The following is a 12,991-nucleotide window of genomic DNA, read 5'->3' on the forward strand; positions in this document are numbered from 1 at the left end:
TTCCCTAAGGAAAATGAAGCATCTTATTCTGTGCTTTAACCCACCAACATAAAAAATATTCAAATTTTCATTAACTTTCTTTTCTGTGTTTCAGAAGTTTAATTCAGTGGAAGACATCATTGAACACTACAAGTATTTTCCCATCGTACTAATTGACGGGAAAGACAAAACTGGAATCCACAGGGAGCAATGCTACCTGACTCAGCCCCTCCCCCTCAGCAGGTGTTTCTCACCTTGGTAGTCCGATTTTGTTTTCTCTGGGGCTCCAATCCCACCAGATCCAATACCTCTACCCACTTTTCATTGATTTCAAAAGACGATTTTTCTGTGGCTTGGAGGGATCCCTTTTTTGACTTCGGAGAAAAGGAAAACATTCTATAATGGAAATTGGGATATTGATCTCAGTTTTGAAAGTTCAAACCACAGAAGAAATATTGGTAAGAAGAAAAAATAAAAATGGGCTTTTAAAAAATATCTCCTAAAGAGAAAACTATAAACATGGTCACCATGGGTCACCATCCTTCCAGATGAGAAATAAAGGCAATGAGAAGCTTTGCTTAGATGTTTGCAGCTAGCATGGGACAAATCTGGGTGAGACTCCCATACCTATTCTCTTTATAGGACCTGGTCCTGCCTTTGTTTCAGAAGTGGTAGGACCTGTGAAGGTACAATGTTTTTGAGATTCCTTATGCTGAAGATGATGGTGAATGGAAGCTCTATTTTATTTGTAATCCTGAAACCTCAATTTTAGGGAAGGAATGTAACAGAAAAGTAAAGTGTTTGCAAATGTCACCTGTAAGACAGAAATCAGAAATGCTTTCACTCCGGGGATAGAGGGCTATTGGCCCAGCCTCCAGGACTCTGTTTTGAGTGGCTTTAAGACAAATGGAATTAGCAGATTTGCAGTAAGGGAGTAAGCCTAAGTCTGAGAGAAAGTGTTGTTGTTTTTTTTTTTTTTTAAATTCCAATTATGGACTTCCCTTCAAAAGAAGAGAAGTATCCTCAGATTAGTGCTATTTTGAAGGAATATTGCATGCCTCCTGATACTGTTCCCTCCTAAAGCTAAAAGGGTCTTACATTATTCCTATTTTATAATACAAATAAGGAGTAAGAGGCTGAGAAAGGTTACTGGTCCCATTTAGTGTAAAAAGGGAGCACACATCTTTACCCATTTTGCCTGGCTCCATCCTAGCACGCCTTCCCAAGTACATTCCCCATGGAATTTTATCATCAAGTTGAAAAGCTAGAAAGACACCATTTGGAAATACAGATTTGCCTGCACTGAAATATATAAATAAATAAACTCTTTAGTGGAGTAAATTTAAAAAAGAGAGAGAGAGAGAGAAAGAGAGTTCTGGTTGAAATCAATCTACATAATGACTTCAAATGTTACAAAAGCCTATACATGAAATGTATGAGATATTTATGCAAGAGTAGCATTAAGGCAGAAGTAAAATCAAAACCGAATTAGAAGGAAAGAGATAACAATGGGAACCATGCTCGGGATTCTCTCCTCTAAAACAGCAACCGAGGAATGCTCTCAGAGGAGTTCTGCAAGTCTACCTACCAACCAACCCGACAGCTGCATGGGTTCAGCTTTCCCAAGGTCAGTGGGAAGTTATGTCTCTAAGTCAGGTCAGGAGCATTTGATGAAGGAGCTCTTTGACGGTTCGAGTTCCTGATGCCCCACTGAGTCTCCCTTCCAGGGCACCTGCACGGGATCACATAGAAACCAGGAGCTGAGCAGACCTGAACTGTGGCTTCTAAGGAGCGTACTGTTCAGAGCTGCAGGAATTGTGGCTTCTGGTCACTCTCAGCTAGACTTCGGCAAACTCAGGCCAGCATGTGGAGGTCCCAGCTGGGATGCAGGAAGAATCTGAGCCTCCCTCTACAAAGCTTTCGGAAGATGCCCACGAACTCTGATTCACTGGTTTGCACCATTCAACACTGTGTGCTCAAGAAGTGTCTGAGTCTCCTCAAGCATCATGGCTGTCAAAAAGGGTGAGCATCTGCTGGTGGCTAGCATTTTATGAGGCTTATGTTCTTCAAAATGCTTCATTCATAAATGCCTGATATGATGGGAAGAGGAAGAGGAGGTAGAAATCAACCATCTTAAAATAAAAAGCCCACCATGCTTATCCATAATGAAAATCTCTGGAAAGAAAGATAAAATTCAAAATATTGACAGGATTGTTTTTGAGATGATTAGGGTTTGAGGGATCATGTTAGTTGGGTCTTCTGGAACTCAGATGCCAAGACAAGAGTTAGAAATGCAAACATTTGTTAGAGGTGATGCCTGAGAGAGATAAGGGGTGAGGGGAAGGAATAGGACTAGGCAGGGAGAGCTTTTGGACTGTGGATGTGGTCTGACCCCTATGAAAGGAGAGAGAGAAGGAGGGAGGTGGGAGTAAGGAAACCAGCCAGCTGAGATAGAGCTCTGAGAGAGTCCTGGTCAGGCCGCTGGTACCATTCAGAGCAAGGATTGCTCATAGAGGATACAGTCCCATGTGAGGCAGAAATGGCTAGGTCTTAGGACACACAGCACCATGTAAGTCATTCCCAGAGACTGCTCAGGGAAAACACAACCTTCCGATGCTGTGGGAGATCCAGAAGCTTCTACAGAGGAAGGCTTTCAGATAGCCCACTCATTAACAAGTTCCTCTTTCAAGAGAGAGCCAAGTGGCTCCCCTACCATGCCTGCTACAATGACTCTCCTTTACAGTGTTGATTGTAATAAGGACATATTGCTTATAAATATTACTGAAGATAAGAATATACCTATTTTAATCGCACTTGATTCTCACAACAGTTCTGTAAAGAAGGCAGGGCAGGTCTTCTGGACACACTGCATGACTGAGGACTCTGCGTCTCCTTGGTCCAAATCTTATGGTGACATAGTTATGGCTGAACCAAGGTATTCAGACGCAATTCTATTCAGTGTCTAGCTGCTTATTGGATCTGTAATTGAAAAAGTTCAATGATATGGGCTTGGCTTGCCCAAATTCCAAAGCAGTTTAATCCCTCTTCAACTCGTATTTCATTTTCAGTGGAAAAGTGTCACTTGATTCCTAGCCATCAGAGTAGGAAATCTGACTTTATCTGATTATAGCTTCTATGCATTTAAGGCATTTCTTGTTGGCTAAATAACTATCATTCTGGATCAATTTGTATCTTCCTCAAATTTAATAATACCTTGCTCTAAGCACTTGTTTGTGTACACATATACATTTGTTGCTAGACATTCTTGAGGATGTTCGAATTGTAGTGGTGAATTAAGTGGGAGAAACAGACAATGAAAAAGTACCCAGTAAATAAAATAATCTATTTTACTGTATTTCCAGTTGAACACTTACCACTGAGGGCTTATCAGTGAGGCCAACACTTGATATTTTGAGGAAGCTTTTTTGAGATGTTTTCTAAAAGTTCCATACCAGAAAATTTAAAATTTTTCCAAATTTACTTAATGAAAAATTTACCCACTTGGGTATATGTGTGTGGGAGAGGATGTGGGTGTGTGGGTGTGTGTTTGAGTAACTACACTGTAGCTGAAAGCAGTTAAATTTTCAATGCTAATGACCAGAGAGTAACCAAATTTTACCCCATTATCAAACTCAGCTCATTGCCATGTGTAGGTACACATAAACACGTTTTTTATAAGATGGTCTGTATCATAGATGACTAGCATTTTATTTGTGTACCCATTTTTGTATACTAATATTTGTTCTAGCTAACATTCACTTTCTTTTGAATATTCATGATTGATAGCTATATTAAGATAAATGAAATCAAATATGTAATTGAATGTCATAATATCTCTGTAACTATTAAAGAAAGGAATTCAAAGTATAGTTGAATTTTGTTCATTTCATACCCTATTAGCCTTAAAGTCTTTCTGAAGTCATAGTTAGGATAAACTCATCACAAAATTTGAGGAACAATTTTTGACATCTGAGCATTAGCCCATGCTAGATTTGGGGAATAAAGATGAAAAGACATAATCCCTGTGATTGAGGGTTAAGAGTCTGGCAGGGAAGATACACATGCAATAAAAATCACGTAACACAGAATAATAGATTTGCTCATTCTCTCTCTTGTGCCACCATTGAGTTGATAGGCAGAAATGGATGTGTGGGGAGGATGTAGTGAGGGAGACCTGCCTAGGGGAAATGTTCAAGCAAAGAGTTGAAGGACAGCCCTAGAACCCAAGCGTTAGAGGTACAAATCTTTTGTCAGTTTATTTCTGAGGGCCCTTATCTTTAGGGCTCTATTCTTGGTCATTCTTGTCACCAGTCAAGCAATGACTACCTAGTGAATGGGTGTGGGAACAAAAGAAGTGGCATCTGTGGAGAAAGGACTGATGATTAGTCAAGTGGTTCTGGGGAAACGGGCTCACCATATGCAAAATACATACAGTTATGTCCCTACATCAAATCATACACAAAAATAAATTTTCCATAGATCCAAGAGCTAAAAGTGAAAAGAAAGCTTTAAGTTGAGCCCTGTATTTTCTTCTGATAATCTCTATGATTTGGGGATAGGAAAAGAGTTCCTAAACCACATGGCAACATGAATTATAAAAGGAAAGACTGGAAGATTCATTATACCAAAGCTTAAAATTATTGTAAAAGACGAAGTCCAAAGGTATTTAAGCAACTCCACAGAACTAAGAGCAAAGGATATAAACAAGGAATCCATACACAAAAAGTAACCTCTTAGCCCTGTAAGGTGTCCATCCCTGCTCTCATAACTGGACAATGATGGAATTGACACAGATGTCAAGAGACACTGTCACGGAATGGAGTTATCTTCAAGGACAAACGCCGTAGAGCTTAATGGAGCAGAGGAGGAGACGGAAATATGGCTCCTCTGGTCCCCATCCCCACACCTGGATGATGGACCCACATGAGGAAGATCTGAGAAGAATGTTTAAAGAGAGACCAGAAGCTTAAAGAGTGGACAGCCCCCATGAGAATGCCATGGTGAGCTTCTCCTCTGCACATGGATGGAAGCGAAATGGCTAAATGAAAGCTAGATCATTCTTCTGTGTTCCCTGACGGGCTTGCTGAAGCCAAAGGCAGTTACCCAGGAGCCTCCTTCCAGCAAGCCTGGGCTTCATGGTCATCTGACAGCAACTTCCACAATAGTAGCCAGGGAAACATTAATTAAAATAACAATTACATAGCACTTCCCACCCAACAGATTGGTCAAAATTAAAGATTTCAGATAATATCCAAAGCTGGTGAGGACATAAAGAAGTAAAAATTCTCAACTACCAGCTGGAATGTGAATCAGTACGGCTACATGGAAAGTAATTTAAAAATAGTAAAATACAAAACACATGACCCGTTCAATAAGAATTTCAATTAAAATATGGCTAAATATGAACTTATCCTTGATCTCTCTGGAAACTCCACTATAATGACAACAGAGGAATTGAAAAGTCAAGAATATGTGATAAAAGGAATGGAAGAAAATAGCAGAAGAGAGACATCCACAAAATTCGGGGTTAGAGAAATTAAAAGGACAAATAGTAACTGAGTTAACAAAATAGAAAAAGCTAAAATGTAAGCCTGCTAGGAGGAAATTCAACAAGAAACAAGCTTGACTTATTTCACTCACTTTTTGCTCGCTTAATCAGTTTCAAGCTGGTTCCCCTTACAAAAATCTGGAAAGCCTCAGTAATACTTCTCAGCCTTTTTTTTTTTTATTTATTCATTTGAGATAGAGTGAGAGTGAGTGAGCTAGAGCAAGACAGAGCACAAGCAGGGGAGTGGCAGGCAGAGGGAAAGGGAGAAACAGGCTCCTTGCTGAATAGGGAGTTTCAGGACCCTGAGACCATGATCCAAGCCAAAGTCAGACACTTAACCCACTGAAGCACCTAGCTCAGTGGGAAGCACCCTTACCAGCCCTTTTCATAAGGTTGGCACAAACCTAGCCATAAAGAAATAAATAGATAAGCCAATCAGCCTGACACAGACAATATAAAGAAATTAATTAGATTAATTTGCTTCACAAACATAGAAAATCTTTAACAAAATATTGGCAGATCAGTGGGGAGAAAAGATGTTGACCTAAATAACTTTGGAACAGAGTGGAGACTATAAGACCAAAGACAAAAGGATGACACACAGCATTGTACTCCAGTTGGTAAAGGCATTTCTCATACTGGTACACGTATGTGTATACAGTGGGATTGAACACATCAGTATATGCCAATCTTCTCTCTGCTAGAATGGAGGATGCCAGAAAAGCAGGGGGATAAGGTCAGAATGAGCCATGTGACACTGCATTATAGTCGAGCATCAGTATGAATTCATATTTTGTTTAACATAGATACATATGGATAAACATAGAAATAATTACAGATATGTGGATAAGCCCTAGTATAACACATACGTCTCTGAGCTCTGTTCATTTAGAGGGCCTAGAAGGCATGACGCTGTTCTCTGTCAACAATTGTCCCCAAGGAACTAGAAGCAATGACAGTGGTAATTCACACATTCAAAGGCCAGAACTTGATTTCTAATAACAATATCAAAGAAAAGAAGTGGGGGAGGGAGGTCCCTGGAGAAATGGCTGATTCTGGGGCTGGGACAGGGAATATACAGGATGATTCTGGAGCATCTGGTCATGACAGAAAGAAAGGAAGTACTCAAAAGCCACTGCACATGAGGGAGGTAAGTGAGAGGACACAGAAGCTAACAAAATAAATAAAATGGTATTGAATTATAACCAACAGTATACAATAAATCTTCACGAGTCCACAATGATATAGTACGTGGCAGATAATGGAAATGACTCACATACAGAATTCCAAATAATTTATGTAGATACCATCAGGGAGGAAGACCATAACTCCTCACTCCCTATGTGTAGGTTATGCACAGCGAATTTCTCCCAAAGACTACTATATGGAAAGAAGAGAAAAATGACTAACCTTACAGTGGAGACAGATGATCAAGCTTCACATTATCAGTGATAACTACCGCCCATTGTAGTTGTCCTTGACATGATGTGATGAGAATGGCCCTTTACATCAGTGGTCTTCCTCTCAAAATCCTATAACCACAATCTCATCATGAGAAAAATATTAGACAAAACCAAAGTGAGGAACATTCCACAAAATACCTGTCCAGTATCCCAAACTGCCAAGGTCATCAAAAACAAGGAAAGTCTGAGAAACTGTTCCATCTTGAGGAGCCTAAGGGGGCATGTCAAATAAATGCAGTAAGGAATCCTACATGGGATCCAGGGACAGAAAAATTACAATAGATAAAAACTAAAGAAATTCAAAATGGAGTGCAGACTTCAGTTAGTAATAATGTAGCTAACTGCCTCATTAATTGTAACAAATTTATGTGCAAGTTGTAAATCTTACTGATGTAAGTTTTTAGCAACAGGAGAAATTTAGAAAATTGAGAAAAATCTGGATACAAATGAAAGCAAAAAAAAAAAAAAAGACATACAAAATCTAATGGGAGGAAGCAGAAGAGGTACTAAGAGGAAAGTTTACAGTAATAAATAACTGCATTAAAAAAAGAGAAAGATCTCAAATCAGCAATCTAACTTTATACCTCAAAGAACTGGAAAGAGAACAAATGAAACCAAAAGTTAGCAGAAGAAGATACAATCAAGAGAACTAGGAAATAAGCCACAGACTGGGAGAAAATATTTGCAAAAGATACATGTGATAAAGAACTGTCATCCAAAATATACAAAGAACTCTTAAAACTCAGCAGTAAGAAAGTAAAAAACCCAACTAAAAAATGGATCTTTTCACAGATACCTCCCCAAATAATATTTGATATACAGACAACAACCAAACATGAAAAGATGCCTCATGTTAAATATCATCAGAGAAATGCAAATTAAAACAAGATACGACTACAAACCTATGAGAATGGCCAAAATCTGGAACAGGGTAATGCTCAGTGTTGGCGAGAATATGGAACAATAGGAACTCCTCAAATGTTGCTGGTGGGAATGCAAAACAATACAGCCAATTTGGAAGATGGTTTTGCAGATGTATAATCTTACCAGATGAATCAGCAGTCACACTTCTTGGTGTTTACGCTACAGAGGTGAAAAAAATTTACACCTGCACATAAACCTGCACATGGATGTTTCTAAAATCTTTATTCCTAACTACAAAAGCTTGGAAGCCACCAAGATGCCCGTCAATAGCTAAACTAATAAACGAATGGTGGCACGTGAGACAATGGAATATTATTCAGTGTTAAAAAGAAATGAGCGACCATGCAATGGAAAGACATGGATGAGCCTCAAAGGTATATCACAAAGAGAAGGAAGCCAATCTTCAAAAGCGACCTACTATATGATTTCAACTATATAACATTCTGGAAAAGGCACACTATAGTAACAAAAAAAAAAAAAAAAAGCTGTGGTGAAGGAGTAGGGAGAAGAGAAATTTGAATAGGCAGAGGACAGATAATTATTACGGCAGTGAGAATATTCCATATGCTATTACAATAATGGGTAAATGTCATTATAGATTTTTCCAAGCCCACAGAAGGTATAACACCAAGAGTGAACCTTCAGGTAAACTATGGACTTCAGGTGACTATGTTGTGTCAATGCAAGCTCATTGATGGTAGCAAATGTCCCTTCCTACTAGTGGTGCTGAGAACAAGGAAGGCTCTGCACATGGGGTAAATCTTGTACCTTCCTCTCCATTTTATTTTAAACTTAAAACTGCTCTTAAACATTAAGGTCTTTCTTAAAAATAGCCCCAAAAGTTAAAAGAATGAAAACAATAAAAATTATAGAAGAGAAACAAAGAATAGAAAAACAAAAGGGAAAAAACATCAGTGAAAGAGGTTGACAAACTCTTAACAAATAAACTACAAAAAAGAGAAGTTCCAAATGGCTAAAATTAGAAGTGAAAGAGGGGACATTACAATGGACGCCACAGAAATAAAAAGGATTATAGGAGACCACAATGAACAGTTATATAGCAACAAACTGAACAACCTAGAAAAATGGACAAATTCCTAGAAACATAAAACCTAGCAAGACTAAACTATGAAGAAATACAAAATCTGAACAGAACTATAGCTAGTAAGGAATTAAAGCAGTGATCAAAAACCTCTCAACAAAGAAAAGCCCAGAACCAGATGTCTTCACTGGAGAATTCTACCAAAGCTCTAAAGAATAATTAATCCCAATCTTCCTCAAACTTTTCCAAAGAATTGAAGAGCTGGGCACATTTCCAAACTTATCTATGAGGCCAGAATTATTCTTATTATCAAAACCAGACAAAGGCACAAAAAGAAAACCATAGACCAATATCCCTGATGAATATTGATGCAAAAATCCTAATCAAAACAAATCTTAATCAAAATACAAGCAAACTTCATTCAACAGCACATTAAGAGGCTTACACACCATGAGCAAGTGAGATTTCTACTTGGAACGCAAGGACTGTTCAACATACAGAAATCAGTAAATGTAATACACTATACATTAACAAAATCAAAGGCAAAACCCCCATGATCATCACAACAGATACAGAAAAAGCTCTTGATAAAATTTAACAGCCTTTCATAGCAAAAAGAATTTCTTAAAAAGCACAACAAATTGTGGGTATTGGAAGAAATTGCCTTAGTTAATGACAAACCCACAACTAACATCACACTCAATTTTAAGAGAGTGAAAGCTTTCCCTCTAAGATAGAAACAAGGCAAGGATGCTCACTCTGGCCACTAATGTTCAACATAGTACTGGAAATCCTACACAGAGCATCATTCAAACTAGACAGGCAGAAGGATATTATCTCTGCTCTCAGATGATACGATCTAATATCTAGAAAACTCTAAAGATTTCACAGAATCAACGTGCAAACATCAGTTGTGTTTCTATACACTAATGAAAAAACTTGAAAAGGAAATTTAAAAACAGTACCAATCACGAGAGTATCAAATAGAATAAAATATTTAGGAAAAAAACTAACCAGGGAGCTAAAAGATTTGTACATTAAAAACTACAAAATATTGCTAAAAGAAATCAATGAAGATATAGATAAATGGAAAGACATCCTGTGTTCATGAATTGGAAGACTTAATATTGTTCAAATGCCCATACTACTCAAACCTACCTACAGATTCAATGTAATCCTTATCAAAATTCTAATGTTATTTTTTTGCAAAAATAAAAGAAAACCATCTTAAAATTTATATGAAAAATAGTCAAAGAAATCTTGAAAAAGAAAAATAAATTTGGATGCCCCACACTTGATCATTTCAAAACACACTACAAAGCAACAGTAATTAAGATGGTGTAAGTATAGGCATGAAGACAGATATATAGACCAGTGGAACAGATAGAGAGCCCAGAAATGAAGCCTTGAGTCTATGACCAAATGATCTTTGACAAGGGTGCCAAAGCTGCCCAGTGGGGAAAAGACAGCTTCTTCAACAAATGCTGTTCGGAAAACTATGCATCCATATGCAAAAGGATAACTAACTTAGACAACATACCAAACATACCAAAATTAACTCAAAGTGAATTACAGACCTAAACATAAGATCTAAAATGGTAAACCTCCTGTAAGAAATATAGGGTGAAATCTTCAGGACACTGCATTTGACAATGATTTCTTGGATATGGCATGGCAACGAAAACAAAAATTGACAAAGGGGACCACATTAAACTTAAAAACTTCTGTGCAGCAAAGGAAGAACAACTTGGTGATAGGCAACCTATGGAAGGGGAGAAAATATTTGCAGGCAATATGTATCTTATAAGGAGTAAATATCCAGATTATATAGTAGACTCCCAACAACTCAAAATAGCAACAAATGACCTGATTAAAAAATGGGTAAGGGGAGTGCCTGGGTGGCTCAGTGGGTTAAGCTGCTGCCTTCGGCTCAGGTCATGATCTCAGGGTCCTGGGATCGAGTCCCACATTGGGCTCTCTGCTCAGCAGGGAGCCTGCTTCTTCCTCTCTCTCTCTCTGCCTGCCTCTCTGCCTACTTGTGATCTCTGTCAAATAAATAAATAAAATCTTTAAAAAAAAAAAAAAAAAACATGGGTAAGGGATTTAAAAAGACATTTCTCCAGAGAAGATATGCAAACGATGCACATGAAAAGCTACTCAACATCACTAATCATTAGGGAGATTCAAATCAAAACCTTACACCCATTAGTAGGCTCATTACCAAAAACATAAAAACAAAACCAATCAAACAAACAGCAGCAAAAAAAAAAAAAAAATAAGCCCTAGAGTGGATACGAAGAAATTGGAATGCTGCGCACTGCCTATAGGACTATAAAATGGTTCAGCTGCTGTGAAAAACAATATGGAGTTTCCCCCAAAATAGTAAAAACATAAATACCATTTGATCCAGCAATTCCAATTCTTGGTATGTATCCAGAAGGGTTGAAAACAGCATCTCAAAGAGATATTTGTACACCCACATTCATTGCAACATTATTCACAACAGTCAAGGGGCAGAAGCAATCCTTGTGTCCATCAACAGATGAACGGATAAAGACAATGTGGTATATCCATACAATGGAATATTATTCAGCTTTAAAAAGGAAGAAAATTCTGTCATACTGTACAGTATGGGCAAATCTTGGGGACATAAACTGAAACATGCCAGTCATAAAAACACAAATACTACATGAGATTCCACTTATTTGAGTTATCTAAAGTAGTCAAACTCATGGAAACAGAAAGTAGAATGCGGTTACCAAGGGTTGAGGGGGAGGAGGAAATGTGGAGTTGTTTAGTAAGTAGAAAGTTTCAGTCTCACAAGATGAAAAAGTTCTAAACATCTGTTGCACAAAAATGTGCAAAGAGTTAACACCATTGCCCTGTGGACTTGAAACTGGTTAAGATGCTAAATTTTATGTCATGTGCATTTACCAATTTAAAAAAATATAAAAAAGGAACTGACAAAATGTGTATGTGTGTCTCTGTATCTAGCAATGTATATATAACGGTAAGTATGTCATGATGAAATAGGACTTACCCTAGGAATGACATGTTGGTTTAACATTTGAAAATCAATGTAATTTTCCACGTTAACAAAGGAAATGAGAAAAACTACTTGATCATCCCAACAAATGCAGAGAAAGCAATAAAATAATAATTTACCATTAATTCATAAAAAAAACTTCTAGCACTAGGTACAGAAGAAAATTTACTCAGTCTGACTAAGGGGACCTACAAAAACCTTCAGCTAACATGATACTTAATGGTGAAATATTGAATATTGAAAAGGAAAGAACTAAATGACATCTTTAACCCATTCTTCCCTGTTATCTGGGAAAAGCCCCTAGAAAAGACAGAAGATGGGTGATCTGATTCAATTTCCTTATAAACATGAAATGACAAGCCTCTTGGCAAAGAAACTAATGGTACTTACTAGTAGGAGAATCTTTACCTGTGGAGTACATTTTGAAGGATGGACAGGTTTGCTTATAGTAAATAAATCTGTAGCCTATGGATTTATGGAGCATTGCTCCCTGGAAATGTTACGTAACTAGCAAAATATAGAACAGAGATGTATTCATGACTTAAATGGCTCATTTACGTGTAAATGATGTGAACTACTCTCATCATTTACAAAGGCACCAGAGCATATCTGAGGTCACAATAGTGGACTCGAAATGGGTCTGTCAATGGTTCTGAACCTGTTCCTTTCCTCATCTGTGTAATTTGACTATTTTCACATCTCTGATTTGGGTGAGTCTGCTTTGATAATCTGATCCTTGTTTTGGGGTGAGATGTGCACAGAAAGACCTGTACCAAGATCTTCCCTTTAGTAGTGCCTGTATCAGTGAGACATTATGTTCCCTGGACAAAGAACCACATGGCCATTAAGAGGAAAGAGATAGATTATGTATTTCAGCATAACTAGGTCTGAAAAACACATACATAACACTGCACAGTAAATTTTGAAACCACATAAAACAATACAATGTGCTGTTCATGGGTACACATGAGAGATAAAAAGTGTTAACC

General features: G+C 37.7%; 1 protein-coding gene and 1 long non-coding RNA gene across 3 annotated transcripts in view; one reads left to right on the forward strand and one right to left on the reverse strand.

Moving 5' to 3' along the window:
* Positions 1 to 3,846, forward strand: part of CLNK (cytokine dependent hematopoietic cell linker) — a 166,199-nt gene extending 162,353 nt beyond the window's left edge. The window contains exon 19 of the mRNA XM_082728519.1: positions 95 to 3,846. Coding sequence (XP_082584645.1) covers positions 95 to 241 — 147 coding nt within the window. The 3' untranslated portion in view covers positions 242 to 3,846. The remainder of the gene's footprint in view (positions 1 to 94) is intronic.
* Positions 1 to 12,991, reverse strand: part of LOC309863569 — a 125,914-nt gene that overhangs the window by 103,800 nt on the left and 9,123 nt on the right. The window lies entirely within an intron of this gene.

The sequence above is a fragment of the Mustela nivalis genome (assembly GCF_964662115.1).
Source record: "Mustela nivalis genome assembly, chromosome: 4".
NCBI lineage: Eukaryota > Metazoa > Chordata > Mammalia > Carnivora > Mustelidae > Mustela > Mustela nivalis.